This window comes from Talpa occidentalis, unplaced genomic scaffold (assembly GCF_014898055.3).
Source record: "Talpa occidentalis isolate TD23 unplaced genomic scaffold, MPIMG_talOcc4v2.1 talOcc4.7, whole genome shotgun sequence".
NCBI lineage: Eukaryota > Metazoa > Chordata > Mammalia > Eulipotyphla > Talpidae > Talpa > Talpa occidentalis.
This window is the reverse complement of record NW_023605083.1, coordinates 63,386,701-63,402,339: the sequence shown is the minus strand read 5'-3', so window position 1 is coordinate 63,402,339 and position 15,639 is coordinate 63,386,701. Positions and strand designations below refer to the sequence as shown.

Sequence of the window (15,639 nt, the reverse complement as noted above, 5' to 3'; positions counted from 1 at the left end):
CAGCCCTCCCCTCCCTCCAGCTCTGCCTCCCCTTGAGAGCTGTCACGGTCTAGTCTGTCTTCCCTGGGTGGCCTGGGCCTGTGGCTTCTTGCTGTCTCTCTGCTCTTGGAGAGCCACCTCACCCAAGGTGTCTTTTCCCTTCTCGGAGATTTCCACTCCTGCCCTCACCTCTCTTCTCTTGCCACCCCAGACTGCCTTTCTGAGCCCGCTTGTCGGTTAGGATCCCCGTTCATTTCACTTGCGTAGAGCCCGTGTCCGCTTCCCGTGCCCCCTAACTCAGCCTGGGACTCCGCGTGCAGCTGTGTCACACGCGCTGGGCCCGCGTCTGTACCCGAGGGCCGCCTCCCACCTCTGCCCACCGCGGGTCCCCAGGGCCCACCGCGCGGCTGCCGCGCAGCAGGTGCACGCGCCAGTGAAGGCGCGAGTGCCCGAAGGAGCCGCCGCCCGGCGCGCGGCCTTGCGGGAGGGAGGGGCTGCGCCCCCCGTCTCTCCCGGACCCCGCGGCGCCCTCCGCTCCCCGCTCCCCTGCGCGGCGCCGGAAGCTGCCGGGCCGGCCCCCTCCCCGCGGCGCCCGCCGCCTTATCTCGGCGCCTCGGGCCGCAGGAGGAGCCGCGGGCGCGCCGGGAGGGACGCAGCGGCATGGGCCGGGGGTCCCGGGGCGGGGGCCGCCCGCCTCGCCCGCTGCTGCCGCTCCTGCTGCTGCTCGGCCTGGCCCGCGGCGCCACCGGAGCGCCGGGCGCGGACGGTGAGTGCGGGCGGGGAGCGGGCGCGGGGGCCTCGGCGGGGCCCTCTGGACGCCGGGCGCGCCCGGGACGCTTCCCCGCCCCTGGGCTCGACTGGCGCGGAGCCGGGGCGTGGAGCGCAGGTGGGGCCCGCGCCGGCCGTTGGGCATCTGGAAGGCGGATCTCTACCCAGCAGAAGGGGCGCCCGCCCCGCGCCCCAGGGCCGTCCGGGAAGGCCTGTTTGGAGACCGGCAGGCTGGCGCCCCTGCACCCGGACCGGCCGCGCGCTCCTCCCGGGACCCCAGGCGGGTGGGGGCTGGGCGTGAGCGCCGGCCCCCGGGAGCACCAGGCCCCGCGTGGAAGGGCGTGGAAGGGCGTGGGAGGGCGTTCAGGCTGCACGGTCACGCTTCCGGCCCAGCTGTGGCTTTTTGTGCGACAATTTTTTGACCTGAAGCAATTTTCTTTCTTCCTTTAACTTTTTTTCACTTTGATGAAGAACTGGATGCTAGTGTGGTGCGAAAGAATTGTAAGGAAGTTGACAAAAATCAAGCATTCGTTAATCGATTCATTCGTTTAACAGATGGCCCTGGAGGCGATTCCCTGGGCAGCCTGTGAGGTCGAGGTGCTGCCCAGCGTTCAGCTCATATTCTGGAGGAGGCAGACGAGCGAATAACCCGTGTAGGAGCAGTGGGAGTAGTTTTTTTTCCCCTTTCTGAGGAAGCAGTGTTGACTGTGGTAGGAGTGACAGGATCATTCAGAAAGGTGAGGGAGACTGCCGTTCTTGCTAGAGAGGGTGCGGGTGGGCCGAGGAAGAAGGGAAGATTATTTCCAGCGCAAGGAATCTGGTGGTGGCATGGGTGAGGTGACCCCTGAACTGGGCCATCAGGGATTGGTAGTATTTGGATGTGAGAAGCTGAGGAAAGGCATTCCAGCTCTTAGTGGAGGGCCCAGTGAGCTCTCCACAAACATGCACAGAAGGAATTGTTAGGGGGAAAGGATGTCCTGAGATAATCTCATACAGGCTTTGTGGACTCCACCCCCACTCCAGACTAAAGCCATCAGGACATTGGGAAAGACAAATCCCATCACCACCAAGGGGAGGGTGGCTGAGACCTGAGGGTGGAGTTGGGCAGCCAGGTTGAATATAAAAACCAAACACGTGGGCCTTGCTCTCTCTCTGGCTCGCGATCGCTCGCCTCCTGGCTTCACCGCTCCTGGCTGGCGGCCAGCTCTCAGAGCGCCATTTTGGGATTCCTGATCGGCGGATCGGGTAGGACTCATTTAAAACTTTGTCTCCCACTTTTCTCCCAGAGCTGTACATTTCCTCATTTCCCTTTCCCTTGTAAATAAACCTTTTATTAACCTTTCACGTGTGCCTGCAGTAGAGCATTGATAAGTCCTTTTAAGCGCGCGGGTGAGGACCCACAGTCAGGCACCCCGTTTTGTATCGGGGTTGCTCTACAACAGTTTGGCGCCCAACGTGGGGCTCGAACCCACGACCCTGAGATTAAGAGTTTCAGATGCAAGGGAGGACACGAGGGAGCACATAGAGGCACCAAAGCATGAGGCCTGTAGTTCAGTTGTCTGACATGTTGGGAGATGGATGGGACATGGGGTTGTTGTAGAGCAACCCCGACACAAAACGGGGTGCCTGACTGTGGGTCCTCACCCGCGCGCTTAAAAGGACTTATCAATGCTCTACTGCAGGCACACACGAAAGGTTAATAAAAGGTTTATTTACAAGGGAAGGGAAATGAGGAAATGTACAGCTCAGGGAGAAAAGTGGGAGACAAAGTTTTAAATGAGTCCTACCCGATCCACCGATCTGGAATCCCAAAATGGCACTCTGAGAGCTGGCTGCAAGCCAGGAGCCGTGAGGTCAGGAGGAGAGCTATGGCAACCCATCCCAAGGCCCACGTGTTTGGTTTTTATATCCAACCTGGCTGCCCAACTCCACCTTCAGGTCCCAGCCACCTTCCCTTTGGTGGTGACGGGATTTGTCTTTCCCAATGTCTTGATGGCTTTAGTCTGGAGTGGGGGTGGGGTCCTGGGATTAACTCAGGACATCATTTCCCCCTAACAGGGTTGGATTTAATAAAAATAAAAAAAAATTTTATATTTTAACCAGCAGTGCTGGTTCGATTCCTGCCGGCCAGAGAGATAACCATATGGCACAGCAGACCTCTGCTGTCTCTCCCGCTGCTCCCCTCAGCAGTGTATTTCAGTAGATCTGCCTCTTCTACTCCCCACTCTCTGTCTGGTGGATCTTCTCACCCTCCCGTGCCTCTAGCCTTTACCCCAGTTCTTATGTAAAAATAAATCTTAAAAAAAGGAGTGATGTAAAAGGTGGAAGTACCGATATACTACAGCTTCCTTAATAAAATCAAACACTGCTCCCAAAGTGGAAGGGAACTTTCATATTAGGAGATCTGTTGGGGAGGATTCTGTAGCTCAGACTCCTTTCCCCCAAAATTTCTTTGCCTTGGAGCTTATATCTTCACTGGTGGATATCTCTCTTGATGGCTCAACCTTCTGGAGTGGCCACTTATGTACATGAGGTGCTGAGGGGGACTTTCTGACTCCTTCCCTAACTTGATCTCCCACTGCAATATCCACAAAAACTTGTAGAAGCTGAGAGCTGATTTTAGTACCTTTGTGTTAAGACTTTCTGGTCTAGGTAATGCCTGTGTGATCTCATCAAATTGCTGCATTAAGATGGGTGAACAAGAAACCCTCTGCAACTACTTAAACCCTCATCAGCCCTCTGCAACTGCTTAAAGGATTGGGGTGAATTTGGGGAAATGGAAATTGGGTTTCCTCATTGAGCCTCCTCTTCCTGTATTGGCATTCTTCTTTTCTTTACAGCCTTGGAGAATCTGATTTTATTAAGGGCAGGTTTCCTTCCAGTGGGCCATGTGGAGAATGCCTGGGAACTTGAGCCATTGAGGAGGTTGTGGCCTAGATGTTCTGAGGATCGGACCTGTGGAGTAATTGTTATAGAGCAGCCCCGATATTGAACGGGTTCCTGGCTGTGGGTCCTCACCCGCACGCTTTAAAGGGACTTATTAATACTCTACTACAGACACACACAAAAGGTTAATAAAAGGTTTATTTACAAGAGAAAAGGAAATAAGGAAAATGTACAACTCAGGGAGAAAATAGGGAAATAAAATCTTTAATGCGTCCTACCCGATCCGACGACCTGGAAACCCAAAGTCACTCTCAGAGCTGGCCGGACTCTGCAAGCTGGCGGAGAGCCAAAATGGGGGGGGACCCCCAAAGCCCACGTGTCTGCCTTTTATATCAACCTGGCTGCTTAACCCCACCCTCAGGTCCCAGCCACCTTCCCTTTGGTGGTGATGGGATTTGGAGTTCCCAGTGTCTTTGGCTTTGGCCTGGGGTGGGGGTGGAGTCCACAAAGCCTGTATGGAATTAGCTTTAGGACATCCTTTTCCCCCTAACAATTCCCCCCTTTCACTTTTTGCCACCATTTCCATGGTGATGAAGATCGAATATATGGAGGTTGGGATGCAGTCTCAGATGAACATTTTTTCCAGGTTGTATGGAATTAGCTTTAGGACATCCTTTTCCCCCTAACATAATGACAGCAGGAAGGACAGAATGTGGATGACAAGGTGGACCTAGAACTGGAAGGATTAGTCACAGATGTTAAGGGGCAAAGGAATAGCAGTGGAAAGATGACACCACTTGGAGACCAGGTGACTTGGATATATGGTTGCATAGGATGAGAAAATGAGTTCGGAAACAAGATGACCAGTTGTTTAGGGTATCCTGAATTTGAGGTGATATTAGGGCCTTTTGAGGGAGGAAACCAAGAGGGACTGGACAATAAATGTGTGCACGTGATATGGAACTGATCCACTTGAAGACTTGCGGTTGATAAGATTAAGAGGATGAAAGACAAATTTTGAGGGAAGAGGCAAGCAGAGGACAAAGAGCAGCTGCCTCACAAGCCAGAAGAACACTAAGCTAGTTGATCCTCAGGGACCTCAAGGGAGAAGAAACTGAGGGCATGAAGGAGATTCAGAAAGGCTTTGGCTAGCAGAGCAGTGAGCGTGAGAGCCAAATGCAGAGTAGGCCCTCTTTCAAGACATGAGGAGAGTGAAGGTAGCATTGAATTGGACCCATCGGGTGAGTACAAGGTTTTTTTTTTTGCTGGGGTGGGGGCTGGAGGGGGAAGGTAAAGCATACTTAAGCTCATGTTAGACTGAGGAGCATGATTCAATAGAGGAGAAATTGAGAATGCAAGATATTTAATGGAACAGGTCAGAAAGCAAAGTTGGTGTACAGGTGGGAAAGGTGAGTCCCTGCAAGGGAAGGGAAGGAGAATGAAGAACTGTTCTTCCTTCTCCCACAATATATACTTAGCAAGTGCTGTTCATATTTCAAAACCAGTCTGGTTATCCTCCCTCCTGGGAATTCCCATGGAACTTTCCATTTCCATTTGCAGCTCCAGTGATCCCATACCTGTAGCTCTGCACCAGGTACAGTGTGGACACTTACACATGTATACATGTTTGTATGGTACACTTACTCTACACATTGTACCACATTGCAATGAAATTGTTTGCCTAAGAAAGCATTGTGAGTAGGGAATGTGGCTTGTACTAGGAACCTGGTGTAGAGATAAATAAGACCACCCAAATGAGAATAAAGGCTATTTATTTATTCAGAGCTTGCTGTAGCAAGAGTCAGCCATCACATTTGGCAGAGACTCAGAGGCAGGCAGGGGACTGTAAAAGCTTTACAGTAGAACAAAGGATGTTGGCAGGAGGAAGCTGGAGACAGCTTACTAACAGCAGGCATCCTGTGTGATTAGTTAGAGGAGCATATTAGGCTTTCTCTGATTGGTCCTAAGTTGGAGGTGGAAGGCACAAAATTAGGGAAGCTAGCAGTTATTGATTAAATCCTGACCATTTGGGACTTACTGCTACAGAGGCTGTGGTTTAACTTCCTGGACCGATGGCTACAGAGTGTGGGTCAGAGTTCTGTTTTTATGTGTGGCCTGGCCATTGTCCCTTTGTCTGTTCAGACTCTCACCGGTAACATATGTTGAATTACATTCCATTGCTATCAAATATGTTTCAGAGCATAGAGGGAGAGGGTGTAGGTGGGTGGGGTGCCAGCCCCGAGGGGAATGGAGAGGTTAGGAATGGGTGAGGAGGGGTGGAACTGGCCATTCCTGTTTCTTAACCTTTCTCTGGCATTGCACTGGGTCTGGGAGTGGCTGGGGAACTTGTTGACTCAGGCCTGGCTGGGGTTGGGTAGCCGGAAGGAGGGCCGGCAGAGAGTTTGAGAATCTTGGGGCTGCAGTGGTGGAGAGGGTTGGGCAAGTTCTTAGTGTGTAAAGTGCACCTGACTTCACTAATAATGCATTTCAAAGACTGTCTTCATTCCCACATCATGAATCACACAGCATATTTGCTCTTTAAATGCAGAAGAGAAGGAAAGAGGAGAAATGGAGAATTAATTGTTTGGCAGTGAAGTTGCTCAAAGTAAGGGAGCACATTTAGAGCCAATGAAGATCCTCACTGTGGCCTGTCTTTCCACCTCCAGGGACTGGCCCTGGCCCCTTCTCAGCTTTCTGGTCAAATCCTAAAATGGTCTCCTAATTCTCTGTAGCTCCAGGTAGCAGGTGGCCTGAGCTCTGCCGAGGAGACAAGGAGAATTAATTGCATGGATTAAGAAAAGGTATCCCGCCTGCTCAAGAGCATGAGGGAGGTGTGAGACAGCCAGGGACTAGGTGACTAGCTGGACAGGAACCTAGGGTGGGGCATAATCGAAGCGCTGTATGACTCAGAGCTCAAAAGCATGGCTATCAGGCCTCTCTGTGCGCATTGATTCCTGGCATGGAGGCCAGGTTGAGGGCCCCACTGCGACCTGGTCTTGGCCAGACGGGAAAGTATCTGAGGGGGCTTAGGGCAAAATGAAACTGGGGGTCCTGTAGCCATGTTAGAGGAGAAGTTGGTGATTCTTGAGAGGTTAGGGATAGAGAAATAGTTGATGGTTTACATCACCCTGAAAGGTTTATATTGCTTGAGATTATACAGGGTTCTCTTTTGGGGGATTTTAAAGCAGAGGCTCTATTTTTATTTTTGTCTGTCCGGGACGTTGGGCAGAAGAGATGGGGTTTCTCAGACTCTTTCCATCTCTGGAATTGGGTGCAGTCTCGTAAGTCTAGTGTAGAAACTTTGGAAATGCTTTGTCTTACTGAATTTTGGTCTCCCTTTGCTTGTTGACTCAGGCCACTTGACCTGCTTCAATATCCTTGAAGATGTGAGAGATAGGACCTCAAGAAGGCAGTGCAGTGGGTTTCTTTGGGGGTTAGATTACGACTTACATTCAAGCAGTCCATTTTTGCTTTTAAACCACCTCCCTTGATAGTGGACACAATCTCTTCATCCAGTTGTTACTGTCCATCTGCTGATATCTCAGAAGTCCCATAAGTTGTGGCGTGCATATTAAAATAAGGAGCATGTCTTTTTTGATTGCTGAATAATATTCCATTGTGTATATATGCCACATCTTCTGATCCAGTCATCTATTTTTGGGCATTTGTGTTCCAGGTTTGACCTATTGTAAATAGTGCTGCAATAAACATTGGGGTGCAGGTGTTCTTTTGAATCAATGTTTTTGTGTCCTTTGGGTAGATCCCTAGGAGTGGAATTGCCGGGTCTTATGGTAGCTCCATTTTTAGTAGACTGAGGAATCTCCAGACAGCTTTCCATAGTGGTTGGACCAGTTTGCACTCCCACCAGCAATGTAGGAGAGTTCCTTTTTCACCACATCCTCGCCAACGTTTGTTGTTGCTAGTTTTTTTGATATGTGCCATTCTTACTGGTGTAAGGTGGTATCTCAATGTGGTTTTAATTTGCATTTCCCTGATTATAAGGAGTGTTGAACATTTTTTCATATGCCTGTTGGCCATTTGCATTTCCTCTTTGAAGAAATGTTTTTAAGTTCTTCTGCCCATTTCTTGACTGGGTTGTTTATTTTGTTTTTGTTGAGTCGTGTGAGTTCTTTATATATCTTTGTGATCAGTCCCTTATCAGTTGCCAGGGGTGCAAAGATGTTTTCCCAATCAGGGGGTGTCTCTTTTTGGTTAATGTCTCTTGCTGTGCAGAAGCTTTTCAGTTTTTTTTTTTTTTTTTTTTTTTTTTTTTTATTAAATTTTAAATTTTTTTTATATTCCCCATACAATTGCAAATGCCCCATTCTGACCCCATCCTTCCCCTCCCCCCCCCACCCCCCAAAAAGTGTCTCTGGTTCATAGTTTTTTGTTGATTTTGATTTTCACTTTCTTATATTCATTTTCCTGGTCCCTTAATTAAGTTTTCTAGATTCCTGCTATGAGTGAGACCATCCGGTATTTTTCTTTTTCTTTTTGGCTTATTTCGCTGAGCATGATCCCTTCCAGTGCCATCCATGTTGCTGCAAATTGCATGTGTTTATCTTTTTTGAATGCTGAGTAATATTCCATGGTATATATGTACCACATCTTCTTGATCCAGTCATCTATTTTTGGGCATTTGGGTTGTTTCCAAAGCTTAGCTATTGTAAACAGTGCTGCTATAAACATAGGAGTGCAGGTGCTCTTTGGAATTGATGTTTCTGTGTCCTTTGGGTAAATACCTAGGAGTGGAATTGCTGGATCATATGGAAGCTCTATGTTTAGTAGGTCCAGAAATCTCCACACAGCTCTCCATAATGGTTGGACCAGTTTGCACTCCCACCAACAGTGCAGAAGAGTTCCTTTATCTCCACATCCTCGCCAACATTTGTTGTTGCTAGTTTTTTTAATATGTGCCATTCTCACTGGTGTGAGATGGTATCTCATGGTAGTTTTGATTTGCATTTCTCTGATTACAAGTGATGTTGAACATTTTTTCATATGTCTGTTGGCCATTTGCATTTCCTCTTCAGAGAAGTTTCTTTTTAGCTCTTCTGCCCATTTTTTGACTGGATTATTTTCTTTGTTGTTGCTGAGTCTCATCAGCTCTTTGCAGATTTTTGTGATCAGTCCTTTATCATTAGTGTTGGGTGCAAAAATGTTCTCCCAGGTGGTGGGGTTTCTCTTTGTTTTTGTTATTGTCTCTTTTGCTGTGCAGAAGCTCTTTAATTTGATGTAGTCCCAGCTGTTTATCTTTCTCTTCACTATCACTGCTTTGGTGATGTGTCTGTAAAGATGTCTTTGATGTGCAAATCCCGTAGTGTTTCGCCTATATTTCCTTCTATGTATTTTATGGTTTCAGGTCTTATGTCTAGTTCTTTAATCCATTTTGAGTTGATTTTTGTGTATGGTGTGAGGTAGTGGTCAAGCTTCATTCTTTTGCATGTAGCGACCCAGTTTTCCCAGCACCATTTATTGAACAAACTTTCTTTGCTCCAATGCATAGTCTTTGCTCCTTTGTCAAAGATTAGTTGACCATAAATCTGTGGGTTTATTTCTGGATTTTCTATTCGATTCCATTGGTCTGTATGTCTGTTCTTGTTCCAATACCATGCAGTTTGATGATTATGGCTTTGTAGTATAGTTTGAAGTCTGGGAGTGTGATGCCTCCATTTCCTTCTTGTTTTTTCAGTAGAGCTTTGGCTATTCGGGGTTTTTGGTGATTCCATATGAATTTCATCAATAATTTTTCTATTTCTTTGAAGAATGCCATTGAGATTTTGATTGGAATAGCATTGAATCTGTATATTGCTTTTGGTAGGATGGCCATTTTAATAATGTTTATTCTTCCAATCCATGAGCAGGGGATGTCTTTCCATTTCTTTGTGTCTTCTTCTATTTCTTTAACAGTGTTTTATAGTTTTCTTTGTATAGGTCCTTTACCTCTTTTGTTAGATTTATTCCCAAATATTTGATTTTTTTTGTTTCGATAATAAAAGGGGTGGTTTTTTTGATTTCTTCTTCTTCAGATTTATTGTTTGTGTATAGGAAGGCTACTGACTTTTGCGTGTTGATTTTGTATCCTGCCACTTTACTGAATTGATTGATGAGTTGAATTAGTTTTTCTGTGGAGATTTTGGGGTTCTCTATGTATATTATCATATCATCTGCAAATAGTGATAGTTTGACTTCTTCTTTTCCAATTTGGATTCCTTGGATGTCTTTCTCTTGTCTTATTGCTCTGGCTAGGACTTCCAGTATTATATTGAAAAGCAGTGGTGAGAGTGGACATCCTTGTCTTGTTCCAGATCTTAATGGAATTGCTTTCAGCTTTTCACCATTGAGAATGATACTGGCTGTTGGCTTGTCATAGATGGCCTTTATGATGTTGAGGTATGTTCCTTGTATCCCCAGAATTTCAAGGGCTTTTATCATGAATGGGTGTTGCACTTTGTCGAAAGCTTTCTCAGCATCTATTGATATTATCATATGGTTTTTATATTTCTTTTTGTTGATGTGTTGGATAACGTTGATTGATTTTCGGATGTTAAACCGTCCTTGTGCCCCTGGAATGAATCCAACTTGGTCGTGGTGAATTATCTTATGGATACATTGTTGGATTCTGATAGCTAAAATTTTATTGAGGATTTTTGCATCGGTGTTCATTAGGGAGATTGGCCTATAGTTTTCCTTTTTGTGTTGTCCTTATTCGGTTTTGGTATTAGTGTAATATTGGCTTCATAGAACGTGTTTGGTATTGTCCCTTCCTTCTCAATTTTTTGGAAGAGTTTGTGAAGGATAGGCACTAATTCGTCTCTGAATGTTTGGTAGAATTCATTTGTAAATCCATCAGGTCCTGGGCTTTTGTTTTTGGGGAGGTTTTTAATTACCATTTCAATTTCGCTGCTTGTAATTGGTCTGTTTAGGTGTTCTATTTCTTCTTTATCTAGCTTTGGGTGATTGTAGAGTTGTAGGAATTTGTCCATCTCCTCTAGATTGTTGAACTTGTTTCCATATAACTGTTCATAGTAGTTACTGATTATTCTTTTGATTTCTGCTGTGTCCGTTGTGATTTCTCCTCTTTCATTTATGATTCTGTGTATTTGTGCTTTCTCCCTTTTTTCCTTGTGAGCCTGGCTAGGGGTTTGTCTATTTTATTTATTTTTTCAAAGAACCAGCTCTTGGTTTCATTGATCTTTTGGATTGTTTTTTTAGTTTCAATTTCATTTATTTCTGCTTTGGTTTTTATTATTTCTTTTCTTCTACTGGTTTTGGGGTTTTTTTGTTGTTCTTTTTCTAGATCTTTGAGCTTCGAGATTAGGTTGTTTCTTTGAGTTCTTTCTTGTTTTTTGATGTGAGCTTCTAATTGCTATATATTTTCCTCTTATTACTGCTTTTGCTGCATCCCATACATTTAGGATATTGGTGTCCTCCTTGTCATTCAATTCAAAGAATTTTTTAATTTCTTCTTTGATCTCCTCGTTAGTCCAGTGGTCTTCCAGTAGTGTGGCTTTTAATCTCCATGAGGTAGGATAGTACCTTGCCTTCTTTTTATGATTTATTTCTAGTTTGATGCCTTCGTGGTCAGAAAAGATGGTTGGTATGATTTCAATCTTGGTGTATCTGTTGATGTTTGTCTTGTGCCCCAGTATGTGATCGATCCTGGAGAATGATCCGTGTGCGCTTGAGAAAAATGTGTACTCCGTTTTTTTTGGGTTTAGTGTTCTATAGATGTCTGTTAAGCCCAAATGCTCTAGGTCCTTATTTAGAGCTTTAGTTTCTTTACTTATTTTTTGTCTTGTTGATCTATCCATTGTTGATAGTGGTGTGTTGAAGTCTCCCACTACATATGTGTTTTCTCTGATGTCTGTTTTCAGAGAGGACAACAGTTGTCTGATATATTTTGGTGCTCTTTCGTTTGGTGAGTATATGTTAATGAGTGTTATTTCTTCTTGAAGTATTGTCCCCTTAATCATAATGTAGTGACCATTTGGGTCTCTTTTTATTTTTTTGAGTTTGAAGTCTGTTTTATCTGATATAAGTATAGCTGTTCCTGCTTTCTTTTTTGGCCCATTTGCTTGTAGGATTGTTTTCCATCCTTTGACTTTGAGCCTATTTTTATCTTTTGTAGCTAAATGTGTTTCCTGGAGACAGCAAAAGGTTGGGTTTTGTTTCTTAATCCAGGCTGCAACTCTGTGTCTTTTTATTGAAGAGTTTAGTCCATTTACATTTAGAGTTAATATTGATATGTTAGCATCTGTATTTGCCATTATGTTTGTCTTTCCTTTGATTTTATTTATTTATTCTTTTAATAACTTTTTTTTTTTTTTGGTCTTCTTTCGTTGTTATTCGTCCCTCTGAGGTTCTGGCTTTAGGATTCCTTGTAGTATTTTTTGGAGTGGGGGTTTAGTCGCAATGAAATTCCGGAGTTTCTCTTTGTCTGGGAAGGTCCATCTTTCTTCATGGAGGAAAGAGAGCTTTGCGGGATAGAGTATTCTTGGTTGGCATCTGTTTTCTTGGAGTCTGTTGACTATGTCCCTCCACTCTCTCCTTGCCCGTAGTGTTTCTTCAGAGAAGTCTGATGTCAGCCTGATTGGTTTTCCTTTGAATGTTATCTGTTTCTTCCCTCTTGTCAGCTTCATTATTTTTTCCTTGTCCTGGATTCTTGGGAGCTTTACTATTATGTGTCTTGCTGTGTTTTTCCTTTCGTCGTGGAAGTTTGGTGTTCTTCTTGCTTCTTGTATATCAATTTTCAGCTCCTTCTTCTCATTTGGGAAGTTCTCTTCAATTATATCCATGAATATTTTCTCTGTTCCTACATCTCTCTCCTCTCCTTCTGGAATTCCTATAACTCTTATATTTCCTTTCCTCATGGAGTCAGATAGTTCCCGAAGTCTTTCTTCATTCTTTTTCCTTCGTACTTCTCTTTCCTTTTCTGTTTTGGTTCTTTTTATTTCTGTGTCTTCAAGATTACTTATTCGTTCTTCCATTTCATCTATTCTGCTTTCATTGCTTTTCCCAGAGTTCTTTAGTTCCTCCATTAATTCTTTGATCTCCTGCATTTCTCTTACTTCCCTCTTTAGGGACTCAATTTCCTTCTTCTGATCTATCACTTTTTTAATCATGGCAATTTTAAATTCTCTTTCTGGAAGGCTCAGAAGTTCTTCCAAGTTGCTGTCGTTGCAATCTGGGGAGTGGTTTTCTTTTTGTGGTGTGCTTCTTTCCTGAGGAGTTTTTAGGTTGCGTGTGGTTCTTCTACTCCCTACTGTCTGTTTTCTAATTTGTCGTATGCGTTGGGACACTGTGTTGCTCGGACTGACTGACATCTTGGGTGAACTTCTCCGCTCCCCTCTGGCTCTTCCAGGAGCCATCTCTGTCTTCTGGGGGAGCTTTCTGCTGGTTTTAGGCAGTTTTTACTGAAGAAATATCCCTGTTCTCAAATGGCGAAGCGGGATGCAGTCCCTGCGCCTCCGGTTTCAGGCACACTCTTCTGCGCACCCAGTCTGCCCCAGACGTGGGTGCCTGCTCCCTCTGTGGGCTCAGACTGCTGGTCGGAAGGGGCCTGGCGTGGAATAACTTCCCGGCTGGCCACTGGGTCCTCCAGAAACCTTCTGCCCTTTTCAAGCAGTCTTAAGAAATGTCCGGCAGCCCGGGCTGTGTGTGCGTCTCCCGGGGTCTTTGTTCTTCTCTAATGGCGCCCGGAGCCGTTCGCTCACCGCCGCGGCGGATCCTGCAGGGTTCGCCTCAGCTCCCGTTCACGGGTGTGGTGGCTGCAATAGTTCCTTTCCACTCACAGTCCCGCTTGCTGCGTCGTTTGTTCTTGTGGGCCGTTTTGGTTTGTTGTTTCCTCCTCTCTGCCGGTCGGAGAGTGCCGCCTCTGTGGGCGGGGGAGGGGAGCAGGGTTCTGCGCTTCCCTCCCTTCTAGTCCTCTTTTATGGCCAGTTTCTTCTTCGGGCAGTTCACTGGCGTCACCCGTTTATCTTCCGTGTCCCAGTTCTCACTGGGACCTGCCGCTTTTCCTCCCTATTCACTTTTTTTAATGGGAGATCTTACTCGCAGCGTCTCCTCGCCGCCATGTTGCTCCGCCTCTGATTTCAAATCTAAAGACTGTCTCACCCGCTGCTTCCCTCATAGTGTACTTCGGTCCTTCTCCCAGTTGTGCTCCCTGCTCTGTCTCTGGTGAATTCTCTCAGAAGCTTTTCAGTTTGATGTAATCCCAGGTGTTTCTCTTTTCCTTGACTTACTTTGCTTTGGGTGATGAGTCTTTAAAGATGTTATTGTGGTGTATGTCTTGTAATGTTTTACCTGTATTTTCTTCTATATATTTTATGGTTTAAGGCCTTATGTCCAGTTCCTTTCTCCATTTTCAGTTGATTTTTGTGCATGGTGAAAGGTAGTGGTCTAGTTTCATTTTTTTGCATGTGGTGGTCCAGTTTTCCCAGCACCATTTATTGAACAAACTATTCGTGTTCCATTGCATATTCTTTGCTCCTTTGTCAAAAATCAGTTGTCCATATAAGTGTGGTTTTATTTCTGGGCTCTATCTGTTTCCATTGGTTCCATTCCAATTTGGTTCCATTGGTCTATGTGTCTGTTTTTGCTCCAATACCAAACTGTTTTAATTATTATGGCTTTGTAGTATAGCTTGAAGTTTGGAAGTGTGATACCTCCTTTCTTCTTTGTTTTCATCAGTAGGGCTTTGGCTATTTGTGTTTTTTTGTGGTGCCATATGAATTTCATCAGTATTTGTCCTATTTCTTTGAAGAACGTCATTGAGACTTTTATTGGAATAATGTTGAATCTGTATATTGCTTTTGGTAGGATGGACATTTTAATAATGTAAATTCTTCTAATCTATGAGCAGGGGATGTCTTTACATTTCTTTGTGTTTTTTTCTATTTCTTTTAACAGTGTTTTATAATTTTCTTTGTATAGGTCTTTCGTCTCTTTTGTTAGGTTTATTCCCAAGTATTTGATTTTTTTTTTGTTTCAATTATAAAAGGGATGGTTTTCAAAAAAGATAAACTCATGCCATTTGCAGCAATGTGGATGGAGCTAGAAGGAATTATGCTCAGTGAAATAAGCCAGAAGGAAAAAGAAAAATATTGGATGGTTTCACTTATAGCAGGAATATAGGGGACCCAAATAAGACATCAGTGTAAAAAAAATAATAACAGTACAAAACACAACAACGCAAAAACAGACAATTATAAATCAGAGACATACTGCAGGGGAGGAGGAGGGAGAAGCATCAGAGGGAGGGAGGGGTACAGGGGCCTGGGGTGATGGTGCACCAGTGCATTGGTGAAGGAAACTCTATGGGGACTACACCTGAGGGGGTGGGGGAAGCAAATAATATTGTTTAAAAATGAAAAATGATGTAAAAAATAAAAAATTAATAAAAAAAATAAAATAAGGAGCAACAGTGACTCCCCCAAGCTGGCAGCCCCCAATCCACTCAGCCTGTGGGTCACTTAGTGTGTGGTGGAGAGGAGGCAGGTGAGCCAGGGTGAAAGGGTGGGGAAACGGAACTTCCAACCTCTGTGTCCTGGATTACCTGGGAGACTGGGAAGGGGGAGTGGTTATGCAAATTAGAGCGGTTCCTAGACTATCAACCCCACAAATCGGTGGGCATCCGTCTGCTTTGGGTTTTTGCTTGACGGGGTGCTTCATCACTCTCCCCATTAGTATAATTGGGAACTGGCTAGCTGTCAGCACCTTCATTTATTCATTAACAAAGAGCTGTTGAGTGGTTGTTATCTGAATGCCTAACACATTTTAATTGTTTTACGGGTATTAACTCTCTACTCTTTAATCCTCACAAAAGCCATAAGACGTAGATTTATTATTATCCCAGATTACAGACTTACAAGAAACTGAGGCACAAAGATAATCAAGGATTACTCAACTAACAAGAGGCAGAAAGAAAATTATGGCCCAAATAATCTCTCTTAACCCTGCTCTTAACCACCCTGCCAAATACCAGGCTCTGCATCTTGCGGGACT

General features: G+C 45.1%; 1 protein-coding gene across 1 annotated transcript in view; it reads left to right on the top strand.

Annotated features, from left to right (window-relative positions):
* Window positions 1-681: 681 nt before the first annotated feature.
* SUSD1 (sushi domain containing 1) overlaps window positions 682-15,639 on the top strand; it is a gene marked incomplete at its 5' end in the record, with an annotated part of 105,633 nt that continues 90,675 nt past the window's right edge. The window contains one exon of the mRNA XM_037493177.2: window positions 682-745. Coding sequence (XP_037349074.1) covers window positions 682-745 — 64 coding nt within the window. The remainder of the gene's footprint in view (window positions 746-15,639) is intronic.